Source organism: Sminthopsis crassicaudata, chromosome 1 (assembly GCF_048593235.1).
Source record: "Sminthopsis crassicaudata isolate SCR6 chromosome 1, ASM4859323v1, whole genome shotgun sequence".
NCBI lineage: Eukaryota > Metazoa > Chordata > Mammalia > Dasyuromorphia > Dasyuridae > Sminthopsis > Sminthopsis crassicaudata.
Window position 1 is genome coordinate 596,347,712 of NC_133617.1, and position 21,990 is coordinate 596,369,701.

Genomic DNA, 21,990 nt, shown 5'->3' on the forward strand with positions numbered 1-21,990 from the left:
CTTAATTAGTACCCATATCTCAGTTTCCTGTTTTTATCTGTTGATTAAATGGTTTCAGTTAATATTCACAGCAAGTACAAGATATGATTTCTTGTCCATGTTTTTGCAGATTTTTTTGTTTTTGTTTTTGGGTTTTTTTTGTTTGTTTGTTTGTTTTTGGGGGGGGTTCAGAATGTCTCTTAGGCCATAAGGATGTGATTATTATTTTGTGATTAAATTGCTATATTTATGTAGGCCTTAAAAATTACAAAATGCTTCACTTTGTTTTATTTGATCTCTGTACTATCCCCATGAGGGATTAATTGGTGGATCCAGTATCTGTACTTGGCTTATAATTCTAAGTCTAATGTTTTGTTTCTACTGGAATGTGAAGCTCTGCTCTTTATTCTAGTCGCCTATGTTTTATCATATCCAAAGCAGAGGTGAATAAGCAAGAAAAGTAAAAGAAAAAATTCTGGGTTAGTCTGTGTGTTCTAAGAATCTCCAGTTCTTAGAGAAATTTAAAGAAGTATTAGTTCATATATTCTGTGGCAGGTTTTTTTTGTTTTGTTTTGTTTTGTTTTGTTAAGATTTCTGGGGCATCTAAATCATCTACCAAGAGGTCATCTAAATTAAAAGAAGAAAAAGTAAATTATTGTTAATTCAGTGTTTAATGTGTATTATCCTGCATTAAAGTCCTACTCTGATACTTATTGAATTGAATTTAGTAAACAGTTGTAAGCAGATTCACATAATGGATTGGGAGCGAACTTCAGTCAGGAAGATCTGGGTTTGAGGCTGGCCTCTGACACATATTGGCTTTGAGTGCACCAGGTAATTCTCTTAGGCTATAAGTTACAAAACAGTGGATGTTCTTATTGATAAAAAGGAGTTTCCTCACTAGTTCTCTACACCAAACCACATCTGTAGATCAAATGAAGCCCAAAACATTTATTAAGTATATATATATATATATATATATATATATATATATATATATATATATATATATATATATATATATATATATAAACATATATAAAACATTATGTTGTGATCTAGGGCAGGGCTTCTTAAAACTTTGTCTTCTTGGGGAAACAACAAATTCACAGGTAAGTGAATGTAAGATAATTCCAGAGAGAGAAAGCAAGAATTGGGGAGGAAGGTGCAGGGAATCAGGAACGACTTAGACTAAGAATTACCCCTTGACCTGAATCTGAGAGGATAAAGGGAAATTTGTCTCTAGCATAAGCTCTCCATTGGTGGAATAGCTAATAAGCCATTTTGTTTATATTATGGAGTACATAAAGGGGAATATATAATTCTTAAAAGTAGGAGAGGTGCCAGATTGTAAAGTGCTTTAATTGCTAAACTGAAGAGATGGTCTTTGGTCCTGCAAGTCCTAGGAAGCTTTGAAGAATTTTAATCAGAAGGGTTTCAAGGTCAGTCCCCTATCTTAGTAATGTAAACTGGCATTTAAATAGAGAATAAAGCATTTAGGAAACTAAATGTAATGAAGTATCTTAACTTAGATGTTTGCCTTGTATTTGGAAAGAAAGGTTTAGAAGCAAAAGATATTGCTTTAAAGGTCGAAATGACAAGATGTGGCAGCTAATTGTATATGTTTTATATATATAAAATGTAGAGGGGAGAGGGGAAAATATAGAAGTTCAGGCTGATTTTGAGATCATGAACCTGAGATGAATGATATTTGTGCCTTTTTTCCAGAAATAGGAAAGTTTAGAAGAGAGTAGAGAAAGGCATACAGCAATGACAAAGTATTTGGACCTGCTGTGTTTAAGATGTCTCTGGGACTTCTTATTATGCTCAATAGTTAATTGCTGCTAAAAGACTAAGGTTCAAGGGAGAGACTAGGGCTAGATATAAAGATTAGGGAATCTTTTGTATAGAATTGGTAGTTAAACCCATAGAAGCTTATGGAATTGCCAAGAAAGAATATAGAAGAATAAAAGACTATGACCCAGGACAGAATCTTTCAGAAAACTCTGAATTAAGGGATATAGTATGGGTGATGATCCAGCAAAGTAGACTGAGGAACAGTTAGACAAGTAGTAGGTAAACCAAGACAATAATTAATGTTAGGAAAATCCAGAGAAGATTGGGTATCTAGAAGAAGAGTTAGATTGAGAAGGTTTAGGACTGCCAAAAAACCATCTGATTTGACAATTCAAAGATCATTGGTTATATGAGTAAAGCAAGGATGTCCACTTTCCCCACTATTATTTGATATAGTTTTAGACATTCTAGCAATGGTTTTAAGATAATGAATAAAAATAACTAAAAAGAAGAGAGAAACCATCTGTGTTTGCCAATAATATGATACTTTTTAGTGGGAAATTTTAGGGAATCCACAGAAATACTGAGATAATAACTTTAGCCAAATTGTAGACTATAAAATAAATCTTCAAAAATCAAACTCATTTCTCTGTAATAGCAAAATAGCAAAACCAAGAGTCAGTAATAGAAAGAGAAATTCAATTTCAGATCACAATAAAACTTACAAAATGTGTGGAGATCAATCTACCAAAGCACTAAAACGCCTTGTATAAATTTAATTACAAAGTACTTCTAAGGAAATAAAGAACAACTTTAAAAAACAGTAAGAATATTCAATATTCATGGCTGGGCTGTGTCAATATAATAAAAATTATAATACTACCAAAGTTAATATATGTTTTTAATGCTATACAGATCAAATTATCAAAGACATTTTATAAAAGTTAATAAAATAGCAATTCACTTGGAAACACCAGAAGATCTAGAATATCCATGAGAATTATGAAAAGAGGAAGAAGGAAAGGGGGAATTGCACTTCCACACCTCAGACTATTTAAAGTAGCAGTCATCAAAACTTTCTGGTAATGGTTAAAAAAAAATCAAAAGGTTTACAAGGGAAAATTGGAAATAATAAAATTCAATAAACCAGAAAACAAATTAATTAGGAAAGAACTTACTATTTGATTAAAACTACTGAGAAAACTGGAAAGCAGTCTGGCAGAAAGTATGTTTAGATCAGCATTTATACTATATTCACAATACATTCTAAATGGATATGTGACTTTAATATTAGAGATCATACTATTAAAAAAGCATTAGAAGTGAACCAAATTATATACCTGTCACAGTTATGGGTATGAAATAGATTTTGAACTGAACAAGGGACAAAGGCAATTACAAAAGATAAAATAGATAACTTCGATTACATGAAGCTGAAAAACTTAAGGACAGACGAAATTAATGTACCTAGGCTAAAAAGGAAAGTAATCATTACATCAAATTTCTCTGATACGTAAATATTTAAGATATATATAATCAATTAACAAACACTTATGTAAAGCCAAAAAACATTCCATAATAGATTCATTGTCAAATGATAGGAACAAACAATTCTCAAAAAAAGAATTGCAAATTTAAAACATTAAAAAGTTCCAAACCATTAATAAGGAAAATATAATTCAAAAGAACTCTTGGGTTTCACCCTATATCTAATGTCTTTTATATTGGCATAGATGAGAATATTCAATGTAGAAAGATTGTGGAAAGATAGCTACATTGGCACATTGTTGGTAGAACTGTGAATTAATACAACCATTTTGAAAAGTAATTTGGAATTATGCAAATCAAAGTGACTGTTGACCTAGAGATTCCATTACTGTGATTATACCCCAAAGCAATGATTAATAAGAAAGTCACCATACATGCTATAATATTTATAGCAGCACTTTTTGATGATAGCAAAGAATAGGAAACATTATATATACCTATCAATTGGGAAATGTGATACTGCACAAATAGTCCTCGGCTATAATGTAATATTTCTGTGTTCTAAGAGATGATTAAGATGAATACAGAGAAGCAAGGAAAGATATATATAAACTGATAGCTAAGAAGACAATATACATAATATGTAATATACAACCATATAAAAGGAAAGGAAAATCATATACAAAAATTCAAAAGTTTATGTTGTGAAATTATAAAAGAATAGAGCAATGGATCAAAAGAAAACATGTGAGAAGACATTTTTCCCTTAGCCTTCTGCAGAAGTAGGAGAGCCAAAAGAATTGAATTTTGTACATATTTTTAGACTTTTTATTTTTGTTGATCATTGATGTTGATTTTTTTTTAAAATTGTGTCTTTAAAAAAAATATCATTTGTTATTTGAAATGGCTCCCAGGAGACAGGTTGTGGGAGGGAGATATGGGAACTTATTATGATGTTAAAAAAATCGAAAGAACTTATTTGATCACTGGTAACTTTGAAGTGAGCAGGTACAGTTGAGTGATTGAAGTCAGTTTGGTGATGTTAGGATAAAGAATAATGTTTTGTTTGAAACATTTAGAACCTAATATTGTCTATTCCTGCTTTGTAGAAACCATCCTGATGTTCACAAATACAGTGTTGAGACAGTACAATGGTATCCTCATGATACTGGCATGTTCACCTCAAGCTCTTTTGATAAAACTCTGAAAATATGGGACACAAACACATTACAAGTAAGTATATTAAATTGCTAAAAAGATAAAGACTAATTCAATCCCTGATCTATTTATTGATATTGCTAGCAAGGTTAATAATTCTGACAACACTGAAAACTAATACAGCTTATTAAATATAAGCAACAGTGAAAATTCATGTGATCTTTTGGGAAAATTATTTTATTAATCTTTATTGCTAGTTTTTAAAAGGAAAGAATATTAGTCCTGATATTTTTGTATAGACAGATGTATTCATTTTATTATTATAACTAATAATCTCACCACCTTTAAAAACAGGCAAGAAAAGTAAAGTGGCACTATAGGGAGTAAAGCTATATTTTGGCCCAAGACTTACTTTTCACCTATACTAACTGCAGGTCATTTGACTTGTCAGTGCTTTAGGCAACTCTAAAGGCATCTAAACTGTAGAAAAACTCTCTAAATTATACTGAAATTTGCAAAAAAGGTGCTAATCTATACCGGTAGAGATTCTTTACCCAAAAGTTTTCTCTAATCAGTAAAATTTTTACACACATGGTTGTACACATGCATGTATATATGTGTTCATGTGTATGCACACATTTGGCAGGCCTATAGTTCCTCTTGTGATGTTATCACATCAAACTCAGTACATCCAAAACTCATGAGTTTTCAATTCTCAAATTTCCTCTTTCTATATATGGTCCTCCTACTTGCCTTAATTAGAATTCTTTCTGAAGAATTCTTCCTTAATTCTTCCTTATCTTTTATTCCTTAAAGCTTAGTCGTTCACTAAGTCTGTAAATTCTTCCCTTAAAATGTTTCATTTATCTCTTCTTTCTTATTGTTGCCATCATCTAAATGAGACCCTCATTTCCTTATAACTAAATAGCTTCCTAACTCCTTCCCTATTTCTATTTTTTGGTCTTTTCCTTTGCTCTATTCCTGTCACCAAAGATAATATTCCTAAAATCATGACTTTATCGTGTTACTTTCTTGTTGAAAAAAATTTTTTTTCATCTTTACTATAAGGAATTGCTCAGTCTGGCATTTAATGTTTACCATTAATTATTAATTATATTAATATTAATTTTATTAATAGCTTACATTTCTATAATGTTACAGATTACTAAAGTTCTATTCTGGCATCTCCTTTTGGTATGGAGGCAACCCTGGTCTCCCAAAAGCTGCCAGCAGAGCATAACTCTAGATACTACTGAAGTTGGAAGGTTTTGAATAGAGAAACAGGGATGGATTATATGCTTATTGTCTAAAGATCACCTTGGCTATGTACAGTGGAACTCTGTCACTTCATTAATCACAGAGTAATGAATTTTTTGTCCATCAAATACTCAAACACCATCTATTGAGGATGTGATTTGCATCAATAGAGATGTAGCAAAATTGTAGATGTTTGAAATATCAAAGCATTTATAGTTTACATAATTCTTATATATTATCTCATTTAATCCTTCCCTATGAAGGATCAAGGAGATATAAACATTTTAACATTTAAAAAACTTTTTTTCCTTCCCTTTTTATCTTTTTTCCTTCTTATGCTTCTCTTTAGTCTTATATTTGAAGATCAAATTTTCTATTCAGCTCTGATCTTTTCATCAAAAATGATTGAAAATCCTCTATTTCATTGAATGTCCATCTTTTCCCCTGAAAAATTATGTTTAATTTTGCTGGATAGATTTTTGGTTATCCAAGCTCCTTTGCCTTCTGAAATATCATATTCTAGGCTCTTTGAAGTTGGTAGGTTCTGGATAATCCTGATTGTGGCTCCTCAATATTTGAATTGTTTCCTTCACTACTTGCAGCATATTCTCCTTACTTTGATAATTCTGGAATTTAACTACAATATTCCTTGGAGTTTTCATCTCAGGATCTCTTTCAAGAAGGTGATTGGCAGATTCTTTCAATGACTATTTTATCCATTAGTTCTAGAATATCAGGGTAGTTTTTCTTGATGATTTCTTGAAAGATGTCCAGGCCTTTTTTTTTTTTTTTCCCATTATGGCTTTCAGTTAGTCCAATAACTCTTAAACTGTTTCCTGGATGTATTTTCTAGGTCAGTTGTTTTTCCAGTGAGGTATTTTACATCTTCTAGGTTTTTTTTTTCTTTTTGGAGGGTTTGTTTGACTGATTCTTGATGTGTTATTGTGTCATTCATTTCCCATTTGTCTAATTTGTTTGTGAATTATTTTCTTCATTTAGCTTTTTATTTTTACCTCTTTTTGCATTTGGTCAATTGTACTTTTAAAAGAGTTGTTTTGTTCAGTGGATTTTTTTTTCTGTTTTGCTAATTCTGTTTTTTAAGGAGTTGTTCTATTTTTCCATTTCACCAATTTTGTTTTTCAAGGAGTTGCTTTTTTTCCATTTTGCCAATTTTATTTGTTAAGAAGCTATTTTCTTCAATATATATTTTTTCCATTTCACCAAATTTATTTTTTTAAGTTGTTTTCTTCAATTAATTTCTGTGTTTCCTTTTCTAAGCTATTGGCTTCTTCCCCCAATCTTTCATAGTTCTGCGTAACACTCATTTCTTTTTCCATTTTCCTTCTATTTCTCTTAATAACCTTTTTGAATTCTTCCAAGAGAGTCTTTTGAAGTGGAGACCAGTTCATCTCCCTTTTTAAAGTTTCATGTGAAGGCTTTTTAACCTCACTGTCCTTTTCTGGATTTGTCTTCTGATTTTCCCTATTTCTATAGTAGTTTTTAAGAGTTCTTTTTTGCTCATTTTTAAAAGTTGAGCTCTGCTTCTCGGCTCCAAGAGAAATTGTCCCAAGCTCTTTTGCAGGAGGGCTGGACTGGGGCTGGGACTGGTTGCTCTGTAAGCTTTCCCATTGCACTGAATGATGCTGGCCAAGTCCTGCCTTTTATGCTGGGATTCAGGGCTCACAGTTTGCCTTCTGTACTTGAGTTGGAGGTCTCACAACTGACCTGCTGATCTACTGGCCACCTGAGCCAGGACAGAGTAACCAACACCACAATATTTAGGCTAAGAGCCTCCCACTAGATTCTTTTCCAGACCTCCCCACACCTGGACTTTCCCTGCTAGTGCAGGGGGCTGTATTCTGCCTGCCCAATTATATGGACTTTTCTACAAGTCCTTATAAGATATCTTAAACAGGAAAATTATTCCACTCTGAATGTTTGTGTGTTCTGACATTCCAAAAATCTGTTTAAAGACTTGATCTAGGGTTCATTCTGAGGGAAGTTAGAAAGAATTTAGATAATGTCTACTTTATGCTGTCTTATTTCCTGATATTCCAAAGTTATTCTCTCCTGCTGTCTAGGTTGATCCCCCACTACCTTCTAAATATGGCAGGACTTTTATGGGTCATTAGTCTTTATATGCAGCCTCAGGTCTTAAAATGCCCTACTATTATCTAAATTCAAGCATTAATTTTGATGGTCCTTTTTCCTTTCTGATATTTTCTTACCCAAAATAGTCTTCCTTTTCTCTGAATTTCTTTTGTCTTTACCATCTATTGTATATTATTTGCCTTGTTAAACGACTATTACAGTCTATCTTTCTAATTAAATGACTGTTCTATATTCTGTATTTCTTATGTAGCATCTAGCACTTTTAGGCACAAAACAGATTTAACAGTTACTCAATGCAAGAATAAATATTGATCAATATAAAAATATGAATCTAAATTACTAGTGAACATTATAGTTACATGTCTTTGCTAATTAAAATTAGATAGTAACATGCCTTTGCTAATTGAAATTCTATACTTTTGGAAAATTTATGATAACCCAGTAAGTAGATGAGCAACTTTATGGCTCAGAATTAAATAACACTTGATTACTGTCATTATTTTGACCTGGGCCATATTTGAATAGACTTAGGTAACAAGAAAAATCGAATTTAGGAATGTGCCAATGCCAAAAAATAAGAATCAATATTTTTTTTTTCAGTTTGCTACTGCTAGTTATTTAAAGAGTTGTGGTTTTTTGTTGTTGTTGTTGAGGACTAATGCAATCTTGTATAGGTGAGTCTAGAAGGGTAGCCAACAACCAAATTTTTGGCAGATTTGACCATTTTCTTGAAAAGTTTTATACAACTGAGGAAAACGCTTAGGGATTTCTATAAAAACAATTTTATAAACTCATAATAAAATCCTATAGGAAAATTTTCTATGGAGTAAGGAAATATATATACTCTTCAAATAATTTTGAAGTGATATTTTCTCATAATTTTATCATGATAGATTTATGTCTAATATAGTTAGGTAATAGCTTATTAAGCATTACCCTTGAATTTTGCAGCATTATTTTACTCTGATTCTCTTAGTTTATAATTTTTTTGATAAGGGATATAATTATGAGGTTCCTAGTGAAAGAAGCAGTGACTGCCACCCTAAGGTTGTGAAAGGGAACTTTGTTTTTCAATCAAAAAATTAAAATGTGGCCATTGCTTTTATTTTTTATTTAAATTATTAAATAAATAAATTAAAAATAGAGTATTACTTTGAATATTTTTCTGCATGTACTTAACATAGAGAAACTCAATAAAAATGCATTGTTTATGTAATAAAAAAATTAAATATTAATTAAATAAATTGTCCTACTTGTAAGGTTCTCCCTTTTATTCTCTTCTGTGCTTTTTTTTTTTTTAAGTTCTAATAGTGATATATCCCTATTGCTAGCCTTCTTAACTTCTATTATAAAAAGGAAAAAGAAAAAATAAATAAAATCTTGCAAAAGTAGACATGCAAAATAAATCTAGTTAGTGGCCATATCAAAAAAAAAAGTTATGTGTCCCTGCACCTAAAGTCCATTGCCACTTTATAAAGAGGTAAATAACATTTATTATAGGTCTTCTGGTGCCATTGTTTGTCATTGCTCTACTACTTTCTTAAATCTTTCAGTAATTTGCTTTTATTCACTTTACTCTGTATGAGTTCAAGTATCTACCCTTTAAAATAGACATTTCTTTTGCTTACACCCTTTTGTCTACCTTCTTTATATACACCCCATCTATGCCTCCTTGATATATTTCTGCACTAGTCACTCTGTGAGTTGTGTACTCACTTTATTCAATCTTCTTTTGGTCCATATGAGAGTAAATTCATCTGATAACTACTCTTGCCACTCCTTGTTCCAGATTTTATATAGTGTTCTTACTCCTGTTGTGATAAAAAAAATCTTCAGTAGTTAATTCTTTTTACTCTTTTTTTTTTCCTTCCCTTCTTAAAATTGTAAGAATAGAACCAGTAGTACACTCCAGCTTCCTCTGTCTTGAGAACATTGATCTTTTAAAAATATTAAGGTTGCAAAATCCACTGGTTTCTTCTTCCCCTTTTAGAATGTTAGCAACTTAAGGTATATTCAATAACTCAAATAAATTTTGTCTTTTCATATTTTTCTGTTGGTTTTTCAAAGTTTCTACTCAGATCTTTTATTTTTCTATTTATTGAAAATGTTTCAAAGTCTTCTATTACTTGCCATCTGGGGGGAAGGAAGAAGGGGGAAAATTAGAAAGGTTTGGCAATTGTCAATGTTGTAAAATTACCCATGCATATATCTAGTAAATAAAAAATATTAAAAAAAAAAAAAAAAGTCTTCTATTAAAGGTTTATCCCTCCCACACACACATAAGTATTATACTCTCAGCTTTGCAGGATAAGTTATCCTTGATTATAAGCCTATTTTTTTGCAAAATGTAATATTGTATGCCAATATTTTCTCATGTTTACAGTAATTGTTGCTAGTAATAGTCTTATATGGTCCTTCCTCTAGTTCAATATTTGAACTCCTTCCTCACTCTTTGCAGTATTTTTTTCTTTATGTGGAAACTGAGGGTTTCAACTATTTGTCATTCCTGGGACTTTTTTGGGGGGGGATATTTTTTGCAGAGGTGATTACTTGGTGGTTTTTCTGTTTCTCTTTGCCTTTGATTCTAAAAAATTTGGACAATTTTCATTTATGATTTCCTAAAATCCAGTGTCTTTTTTTTTTTTTTTTTTTTCTTATACAATCCAATGAGGCTAAAATTCTCTGTCCTGGAGAGAATTCTGTCTCCTAGTTGTTTTTGTTAGAAAGCATCTTATATGTGCTTCTAATTTTCAATCTTTTGATTTTGTTCTAGCATTTCTTGTTGTCTCGTGGAATCACTTATTTCTTATTAGTCTGTTCTAATTTTCAAGATGTCTGTTACATGTGATGTACCACTTTCTAAGATACTTATTATTTATTCATTGTCTTGCTCTGGAGATGTTTTTCCCCTCTCTCTCTTTCTCTTGTTTCCTTTTGGATGTTCATATAGTCCTTGGGAAAAAAAAATCTATTTAACTAAAATATCTTTTAGTTTGGATTTTTAGGTATTTCTGGTTCTGTTCTTTAAAGTAATTTATATTTTCTTCTGCTTATTTTCACCTACTACACTAATTTCTGATTTTTGGAATTTGTATTAGGACCATTCTCCATCTCCTGTTATGATTTTAGGTGGGATTGTCAGCTTGATCTAAACCTGGTTTTCTCTGCTGATCACCTGGGGTGTGGCTATACTTACAGCACTCTTACACTTTAGGGCCCCCTGGAACTTTGAGATTCAGAGTAATAGATCTTTAGCACCTTTTATGTCATTTCATTACTACTACAAACATTAGAGTCTCAGATGTCCTATTCTGAGCACTACTAAGCCTGAATTGGTGACTATTATACCCAATGACTTGATATTGTGAGTTTCTGACTATTTTAAGGCTTTCTTATGGAAACCTTCTCCCCTTTCTGAATCTGGATACAGAGATATTTAGACTACAAGTATCTCTGGTTCATCTCTGATCAACTCATAGTCTCTGGTTTTATATGCCTATAGTGACATTGGCCTTTCTAACAGAAAGAAACTTACTGTCTTTAGGCTTCTGGGTGACATTTTGTGAAATCGCACATAGTTGAAGTCACATAGTCTTAACTTCTCACTAAATTTCTTATTCGTTATTCAGTCTGGTGCAAATATTTAGCTTTTTGCTGAGGTAAGTGTGTGGGAATAGAGATGTTTGTTTCCATTCTGACAACCATTTTAGCCAAAAGTACTGAAGACACTTTCATAAAGATATATATTATTTGTTCTGAATTTCTGGACATATCAAAATTGTATTTTATAATAGAAAGGTATTTCACACATTAAAAAAGAAAAGCCCAATACTATTGAAAATTTGTTTGAATTTGTAACAAAAATAACAATTATATTATTCATTTTAAAATGATCTAATATTTTCTAAAAATAAGTAGCAAGAAAATGTTTTATTATGATTTTAATCAGAACTCAAACATTATAAATATTGTGTTTTGATTATCAGCCTGCAGATGTATTTCATTTTGAGGGAACAGTCTATAGTCATCATATGTCTCCAGTTGCCACCAAACACTGTTTGATAGCAGGTGTGTATGTAACTATAATTAAATTGATATATTTTTTCTAAATAGGAAATTTATTTTTTTTTATTTCCAGCATGTTTAGGTAAGTGTAGTTGAAGTAAAAATGGTAGGCTTTTTTGTTTGATTTGGTTTTAAGAATATATACAGCAACACATTTAATATGTATGGGACTGCCTGTTATCTAGGGGAGGGAGTAGAGGGAGGGGAATATTTGGAAAAATGAATACAAGCGATAATGTTATAAAAAAAATTACTCATGCATATGTTCTGTAAAAAAACCAATTATAATTATAAAATTAATTTTTTAAAAAAAGAATATATACTGCATTTAACAACTTCCTAACAAAGGAGATGAGGGACTCAAAATATAGAATGAGTCATGATACTTCTAGCCATTTCCATTGTGGTAAATAGTTTTGTTTGACTATGTATATTTGTTAAAATAATTTTTAAATTTTTTTTCACTAGTGGGGGAAAGGGCAGGAAGAGAAATAAATTGTCAGTAGGCAAAATAAAAACAATATAGCATGTAATTTAAATATTTCATTTAAAAAACTGAATGAATTTTATTATATTTCCAGTTGAAAGATTTAATTATTGTCATTTGTGACACTTGTGTACTTTGGAAATTCTGTCTCCTGTTGGACACTAATTGTTGGCCTGATACTTCACTGGGAGTTCTCTGTACCAATTAAATCATATATCTGACCTCTTCCTCCTTTACCAAAGTCAATTATTACATATAAACAGCTTAAGTAATTTGAGAATTTTCTTCAGCAAAATGTTTTTATTTTCTTTAGTGAGTATGTCATCTTTTAAGTGGATTATCATGAAAAGGAAATCTTTTAATCTAAGTTAATATCTTGCTGATATATTAAATATATCATTTATATAATTAAACTACTCTACTAAGAACTTTTGGAAGTAAACTACATTTTAAAAATTCTCATTTTAAAAGTGTGACTTGCCAGCTTATGTCTATGACTTCCTTGCTGTTTTTTTTTCTTTTTTATTTCACAAAAAAGCTGTTGTGTTAAAGTATTTTTATTTTTATTGTTGCAGTTGGTACTAAAGGCCCCAAAGTACAACTTTGTGACTTAAAGTCTGGATCCTGTTCCCACATTCTACAGGGTACGTTTTAATTTGGAACATAAATATTAGACAATAACTACTTTGAATAAATTGTTCAGTATAAAGACATATTACTAACAGTTTATTCTTTGTCAGTCACATGACTATGTATTTTGTGCTAGCTGTTAAAACTAAAGAGAGGAGAGAAAAGCTCCTTTTGTGCATTGTTCTAGTGTTACTGAATTTGAGAAGAGGTATATAAATGTCCAAGGGCCAATTGGGAAATATAAGATCTATCTCATACAGTGTAATTTCATTTGACAGTTTATGCTTGGTTGAAATGTCTAAATCTATAATAATAGTGGTAGGTTAATGTGTTGAAATTATATAAAATGAACTGTTATGCTAACATTTTACCTATGTTGTCAACTTTTGTTGACATCCAATAGCATCTTTCCTCCCCTCTAAAAGTACTTCTGAGATTTTAAAAGGCATGTTTGAATAATGGGATTATGAAAACTTTTATTAGATAAAATATAACAACTAAAACTTTGAACACCCCAGTTTTTGTTTTTTTTTTTTCATTTTAGATATTTGGAATTGTATTAACATGAATTCTGAATCACTGCAATATCACTGAAACACTGAAAAATCACTGAAATAAGGAATTTAAGGAAAGCAATATTCAATTTTATTCACTTTGTAAAATATAAGCCTGACATCTTTCCTACCCAAAGCTTCAGTGCTTTTATTTAACATTTCTTTGAATTAATTAAAATAAAACATCATCACAAAAATTTGCTGAAGATCATATTTTCAAATTTTATGAATTTGTTAATAAAAATTAATGTCTAAGTAATTCAGGGAGAAAAATGATTTGATTAACAGTGGCAGAATCAATCAGTATTGAGTTCAGATTTTAGAACAATTCTGTAATCATTTTTAGAAATATGTAGTTCCTAGGCTTTCTAGAAAAAAAAATTTTTTGAAGAGATTCTTTTGCATGACTGTATATGTATAATCTTTATCAAATTGATTGCCTTCTCAATGATTCGTGGAGGAGGGAAGAGATTTTGGAGCTCAAAAAATGTAAAAAAAACAAGAAAAAGGAAAAAAAGATTAATTTTTAAAAAAATGTGTAATTGAAAAAATAAAAATTTAAAAAGTTTTTTAAAAAGATGCTTACCCTTGAACTAAAAAGTATATAAAAAAAAACAAACTAGTTATATAAAAAAAATCATGTTTTCTTCCCTAGTTCTGTCACTTAACACTTCTGTAATCTAACTTCTTTGGGCTTTACTTTCTTTTTTTACCTTGTAAATTTATTTTTAATACACATTGTTTTATGAATGAGTTGGGAAAGAAAAATCAGAGCAAAAGGGAAAAATCATGGCAGAAATTTTTTTAAAAAGTGAACATAGAATATGTTGATTTACATTGTCTCCTTAGTTCTTTTTCTAGATGTGGATGGCATTTTCTGTCCAAAGTCTATTGGGATTGCTTTGGATCACTGAATACTGAGTTGATCATGGCATATCCTTCCTGTTATTCTGTATACTGTATTCCTGGTTCTGATTGTTTCACTCAACATCAATTTATATAAATCTTTCCAGGCCTTTATAAAATCATCTTATTCATCATTTGGTATAGAACAATAATTCTTTTCTACCACAAAAAGAGCTACTACAAACATTTTTGCACATGTGAATCCTTTTCCTTCCCTTATGATTTCCTTAGGATATAGACTTAATAATGTTACTGCTGAGTCAAAGGGTATGCACAGTTTATAACTCTTCGGGTATAGTTGATATTTAAGGTTTCGTCTACCTTTAAATCTATGATCCTAACTTTGTGAATATGTGGAAAAAATATCTTTACTCGTTTTTGTGGATGTTTGTTCAAAGTGTTATGTGCAATAATAATTAGATCTATTCTGATAACTTTGTCTTTAAAAAAAGCCCACCCACTTTTTTTGATTATTCTTCTCAAACCAAAACCAATCATTGCCTGATAAATGCCAGGCATTCTAATATGTGTTGACTTTTGACATTTTTATATAAATCTCAGTTATTATTGTAATAAAATACCAGCTGTTTAAGTTATTTCACATTTGAATTTTACTCTTTCCTTAGATTTCTCTTATCTCTTAATATTTAAAAGACCTCACAAAGCTTTTTTATGTGCTTATATTTGTAGGTCACAGGCAGGAAATATTAGCAGTTTCCTGGTCTCCACGTTATGAATATATATTGGCAACAGCGAGGTAAGATGTATTTTAAATTTTGTGTAGAAGTTAGAACAATAATTGCTAATCAGCATTTTGGAAGAATCACATTCAGTATAAGTGTTTTGACTTATGTTAGTATAATTCTGTTGTTAAAAAATGAAGTAGAAAGCTTTGTGAAATTTTAGTTGTAAGCATATCACATTGATAATTTCTAGTACAATATTGTTAATCCAGCTAATCATCTTATAAGTTTCCCTTTTTCACATTGTGAGAGAGATAAAGAAGAAAGTATAGATATATGAATGTCAGTTTGTGAAATCTACTGACAGAATAATTCATGTGCACCCAATAATGTCATGTATGAGTACAGTAATGTTTATATCTTAGGAAATAAATGTCATTCATTGAATCACTGTATACTTGCTAGAGTTATCTGTTGTGACTTATATTTTGTGTGATTTGAAATTTGTAAAGTGAGAGAATTTTATCCTAATGGATGTGTGTGCATGTGTTTAGATAAGTACAGGTTGTTAGAAAATGGCTTTTCTAGAGTTTTAGAAATTTCCTGACTCTGTTTCAAATCTTCTAAATAATCTCCTCATAATTTTAAAATGTATTAGATACAATAGGACCTCAATTCATTGTCCAAGTCGTCTTCCAATTCTTTATTATCTAAAGCACTCTGAGATTTTGTGTGGTTGTATCAAGCTACCACTGCAGGAAAATTACACAAAATCATCAAAAAATAGGAGCTTGAACAAATGACACAGAGAACTGGAGAACTCCAGTGCATTTGTTTTGTTTTGCTTTTAGTGGAAAATTCTTAAGTTTCTATTACAGCCCATAGAATTGTTTTTATTGTTCTAGTTCCAAAGGCAGCTAAATCTTAAAGGAAAAATATATATATATTGGGGGAGGGGTGGAGAGATTTTTGAAAATTTAGAGATTTACATTATATCTTTCTTATCAATTTTGGTAAAATAGAATAATTTAATGGTGTGTTATTTATCTGTGGTTAAACATTACTAACTTATTTTGCAAATAAGATTCTTCCAAAAATCTTGATATTATTATTTTTCCTAAATTTTCCTCAAATAGGAAAAATCAAAATGCTAAAATTTGAAATTAAATTGAATGGGAAAGCTTATCAAGCATTATTTTACTACTTTAATCAATATTCTTACACTAGTATAAGATTATTGATTAAAGATGCACCAGAATGTAAGGAGATAGATAAATATAATGCCCCCATTCCCCTAGAAACTATTATTTATCATAGCTCTAATACAGATCCAAGTGGCAGTGAAAAGTTCACTCTTATTCAACGTTGTATCTTATCATTCCAAAAGATTTTATAGAGACATTCACTTCTCTGGATGCCATAGTCATTTATATCCCTTCCAGGGAGGACAGAATCAAGATACAGACATGCCCAAACTGATTTTTCAGCAGACTAGAATCCTAAAACTTAGCCCAGTTCAGAAACAAAACTAAATTGGAAGTAGAGAAAGTATTTTTCATTCTGCTTTTACAGAATTCATAGTCAATATTGTATAAAGAATCCAGGTTATAGGCAAATAAACATTATTATTTAGGTTTATGTACATTCTGATATACATAGTTTTCCTTTACTTTCCTATACTAAAAATACAAGACAAACCTAGTAGGGGAAGAATCTAACATATGTCCTAGTGAGTTCTGATTCCATACGATACCAATATCCTCAGATAATAAATTGTAATCACCAATGAATGCACAGATTGATGTTTGTTAACAAAGTCTTGTCTTCCTTCTTTAGGCATATTTTCCATGATTTAAAAAAAGAATAAAACAAGTGTTTAATTTCTAGATCTTCAAATTTGTCACTTGTAAGCCCTTGAGACAAGTAATTTTGGTATACTAAGTTGAGTGAAATTACATTAGCTTTTACTAATTTTACTCTTGTCTTTCTTAAAGAAAAAAAAATGCCATAAATATGATAGCTTGGGTGCTTAAATAACATGAAATTTTATCTGCTTCATAGCCTAGACAGTATTTGAATAACAAGCAGTGAGAGAAATGTAGTTAGAAAATTGCTAAGGAGCAAACTACAAGCTTCTCTAGTCCTTGGGGGGAGAGAAATACTCATATAATTAAAAATAACTGTGTAAAAGCAGCAGATGTTGGGTTGTGTCCTTGTAAACTAAAAAGGAAAGGTTATTTTCTTAGTTTTCTCCCCCCACTATTTTTAATGCTAATGTTGCATATTGAACATCTGCCGAACAGGCAAAGGTACAACAACCCAAATGTACAGACACATTTGTGCAAATGTAATGATCCTTGCTGTGATGACTGATGAGCAGGGGGAGGGGCAGATTCTTTGACCTAGGTTTAAATTATTGTTACATTTCTTTCCTCTTAGTGCTGACAGTAAAGTAAAACTATGGGATATTAGGAGAGCCTCAGGATGTCTGATTACTCTTGATCAGCACAATGGGGAAAAGTCAAAAGCATCTTCTGAAGCAGGTAATGAAGAGATTAAATTAATAATATAAAAAGACAATAGTATATATATTTTTTATCTTGATGCTTTCTTAATATTAATATGTTAAACTTCACATTTTATAGGTGGGAGAAAAAGGCATCCAACTAGAAATCTTAGATCATTTTGTATAAAGCTAAATTAAATCACTTGGTAAATGAGCAATATGACAACTTCTAATTGTATCTGAATTTTGAATTATAGAAACATATCTGAACCAGAGTGTCCAATTTTTTTTTCTTTTGGCTACCATTATAATAATCTTGGGTAACGGTACTGAAGAAATGTAAATGCAGAGAGTGCTACTTAGGAAGCCCACCATAAAGTAAAGAAATAGCAGGATTTTATTTTTATTGTGTCAGCATAAAAATTGCAGGCTATGCTGAATATGAATTAGCAAGAATCCAGGTGACAAAGTACATCAATTGCAGTTTTATAGTTGTATTTTGATGGTAGTTTAAAATTTGATTCAGAATTGACTAGAAATTAATTATTTGATTAAATGGTAAAATCGAATGCTACTTTTAGAAACAAGTTTTCAGAAAGAAAAGTAAAATCACATATTAAAGGAATAATACTATCTCAGGACAAAGCCACATGTTTGAAATCATGTTAATTTAAAGACTAGAACAGCTGTCCTTTCTTTGATATAATACTCATCACATTTTATGTATAATAATATTGTTTAATTTTATTAAATATGACTATCATGGTTACAAATGGAAACATTGAAGGAAGAGAAAATTAAATTTCTCTGGTAGCAAAAAAAAAAACTTGATATCAAAGCATTTGATAAACTTCATCCAGGTATACTGGATTTAAAATATTTTTTGCTTTTAAAGATTTTTCTTGGGTTTTTTTTTTTTTTTTTTTTTTTTTGCCTTTAGCATATTTGTATTTCACAATTCTAATTTGCATCCTTATGAAGATAAAAGCATTATTTGTTGATGATTGTTTTTATTGGCTTCAAATTATTTCTATAGCAGTGCATTTTAATATGCCTAAATAATGTTAAAAATTAGATGTATATTGACTATTTTTTTCTAGGATTGATGAAAATCTGTACTAAAAACTGAACTGTTTTTGTGTTTTTGTTTTGTTTTGTTTTGTTTTGTTTTTTAATATGGTAGCAAACACAGCCCATAATGGAAGAGTTAATGGCCTGTGCTTTACAAGAGATGGGCTTCACCTTCTGACTACTGGAACAGATGATCGAATGAGGCTTTGGAACAGTTCCAGTGGAGAAAACACACTAGTAAGATATCTGATGATATTTGAAATGGAGTTGAGGATGTTCAATTTAAAAATAGCTCAATACATACATTAGGTCATTTAAATTGAACCATGTAACTTGCCATTGAGCCACAGCTATTTTTCTTATTTAAATAAAGTTAAATATAAACATTTTGTATTAAGTACATCAGGCAACAGATACTTAATTCTCAAAATAACTAAGTAGTTTTGTTTTGTTTTTTTAATAACTTTTTATTTACAAGATATATGCATGGTTAATTTTTCAGCATTGACTACTGCAAAACCTTTTGTTCCAACTTTTCCCTCTTTCCCCTCACCCCTTCCCCCTTATGGCAGGTTGACCAATACATGTTAAATATGTTAGAGTATAAGTTAAATACAATATATGTATACTTGTCCATACCGTTAGTTTGCTGTACAAAAAGAATCAGACTTTGAAATAGTATACAATTAGCCTGTGAAGGAAATCAGAAATGTAGGCAGATAAAAATAGAGGAATTGGGAATTCTATGTGGTTCATAGTCATCTCTCAGAGGTCTTTCGTTGGGTGTAGCTGGTTCAGTTCATTACTGTTTTATTGAAACTGATTTGGTTCATCTCATTGTTGAAGAGGGCCACATCCATCAGAATTGATCATTATATAGTACTGTTGTTGAAGTATATAATGATCTCCTGAGGGTCCTGCTCATTTCACTCAGCATCAGTCTATGTAAGTCTCTGCAGGCCTTTCTGAAATCATCCTTGTTGGTCATTTCTTACAGAACAATAATATTCCATAATATTCATATACCACAATTTATTCAGCCATTCTCCAATTGATGGGTATCCACTCAGTTTCCAGTTTCTGTCCACTATAAGGAGGGCCAAGCAGTTATTTTTAATAAAAATTTAATATCCTAGCAAATTCATATAATGTCTTTTGTGTTTTTAAGGTTACAGCATGGATTTGATAAAAAGTAAAGAAATAAAGTTTATTCCTGGATGACAACTCTTTAGAAATACCTTTCAATGGCAATACTTTATTTTTTTCTTGGCTAAAAATTCTACTATCCTTGTGCACATATTAGTACCCTCCAAAGTAGTTTTACAAAGTTCTGTAGTTGGTGTTTCCAAGACATTTTATAGGTGTTAATATTAATCTCATTATCCCTTTGTTTTAGCATCTGTACTTGTTAACTACTCCCTTCCAGATGCTTCTAATGTCATTATAATAATCATTATTACTATTGATTTTACTGGGGAAAGGCCAAAGTCATTTATGTCTAGATTATGTTAGAGCACAGTATTCCCTTTATATTTTCTCAGGAGACACTGACTTAGTTAAACCACAGATTAGAAACTGAGAAAGTGAATTCTCTCTATTTCTTTGCACTATGATCTGTGCAGGACTCAATTTACTCTTCTCATTTAGAAAGGCAATATAGACAAATGGCATGTTTATCAGTGTATTTAAGATAATAAATAATAATTTATAAAATAAAACTATAAGCACAATGCATAAAATGATTTTGAGATTATATTACATCTAGTTGTCTAAAGTATTTTTGATGTCTAATCATCTCCTCATGTTACTGATACTCCACAGAATGATACTAGCACAATTCATTCATTCTTTATCTTTTTTTACAGTTTCACATAAGTAAATATTGATCTAAAATTCAAAATTGCCCTCTTCTTGATGACTTATTCTGGGTTTTCTTTAACTATTCATTTCTTGTTTATTTAGATAAGGTTATCATTCTGTACTCTGTATTTATCAGATCACATCTAGATTATCATGTTCAGATATAGCTGTCTTATTCTAAGGGGGATGTTAGCTAACTAAAGAACCTTTCGTGGGCAACAATAATTCTGATGCATCTGAAAACTCTTTTAAAAAGCATGGTTAAGGGCACACTAGGAGAGGGCTAGTGTGTAAAGAAAAGGTGAAGAAACTGAGAGCTTCCTTCTAGTATATGAAAGGCTGTCATATAGAAGAGGAAATCAAGAAAAAATCTGTGACTGATGAGCAGAGTAGACAAATTTAAATTTAACATAAAAAAATCCAAAAAACTTTTCAAAATCATGAACATCCCTAATTGTGATTACGTGGAAATTTAACTATCTCAGTAATGGGACAGAGCTAGAGTGAAGGCAACATTTTATTAGTGATACTTGAATGAGAAGTTGTAGTAGGTAATATCTAAGATACCTTCCTTCACTCAGGTTACATCATTCCTCTAACAAACACTCAAAAACCATTTTGCTTATTCCTATAACCTGATAAGTTTGAATGTAGGTAGAGTTGGCCTTGAAGCCAAAAAGAGCATATTACAAGTCCTGACTCTTAACATGTAATAAGGCTTTGTGTTCAGATCATTTAATCAACTTCCTTAACTTCTCAGTGCCCATAGGCAATTTTCTGAGAAGAAAAATTGGAGAGAAGATTCCAATCTGCATTGGAAGACAGAATTTTGTACCTGGGAATTCCTTGTTACTAATGAAATCAAAGCTCCAGTTTCTATTCCCATAAGTTGTCATTGTTGTTGAGTTTATTTCAAATGTCCCAATCTTTGTGACTCCATTTTGGGATTTTCTCGGCAGATATGCTGGTATGGTTTGCTGTTTCCTTCTTCAGCTCATTTCACAGATGAAAAACAGATAAGAGAGACAGGGTTGAATGGCTTTTCCCAGGTTCACAGAGCTAGTATATAATCTTTTATCCTAGATCCCAGACCTTTTCTTCATATAAAGTGGAGAGTTTATGGCTTTAGAGAATTGTTGTTGTCTTATTTATATTCTCAAACTTTCATTTATCTTCCTTTGTGACAGAGAACATTGAAGAAGATGTGGGATGAAAAAAAGGTCTTTAATTTTGGCAATCTGGATTCTGATCAGTAGTAACCTTTGAAAGAACAGTTTCAATATAATATTGTGTATAATTGAGGAAATAGGTCTCAAGGGAAGACTTTAATTTTTTTCTCCCCCCATCTTTCCCACTCCAAAAAACTACCAAAAAAACTTTGGCCATAGAAGAGAGAAGAACTGAGAAATGAAAGGTTCATTAGCTATACAGTCATAC

General features: G+C 30.8%; 1 protein-coding gene across 2 annotated transcripts in view; it reads left to right on the plus strand.

Annotated features, from left to right (window-relative positions):
* ERCC8 (ERCC excision repair 8, CSA ubiquitin ligase complex subunit) overlaps window positions 1-21,990 on the plus strand; it is a 59,290-nt gene that overhangs the window by 13,054 nt on the left and 24,246 nt on the right. For both annotated transcript variants that reach the window (XR_012484790.1, XM_074282429.1), the window contains exons 4-9: window positions 4,374-4,497; window positions 11,778-11,859; window positions 12,919-12,987; window positions 15,124-15,190; window positions 17,556-17,659; window positions 18,806-18,930. Coding sequence is in view for 1 of the 2 variants with exons in the window: in XM_074282429.1 (XP_074138530.1) it covers window positions 4,374-4,497; window positions 11,778-11,859; window positions 12,919-12,987; window positions 15,124-15,190; window positions 17,556-17,659; window positions 18,806-18,930 (571 nt within the window). In the remaining variant the exon portion in view is untranslated. The remainder of the gene's footprint in view (window positions 1-4,373; window positions 4,498-11,777; window positions 11,860-12,918; window positions 12,988-15,123; window positions 15,191-17,555; window positions 17,660-18,805; window positions 18,931-21,990) is intronic.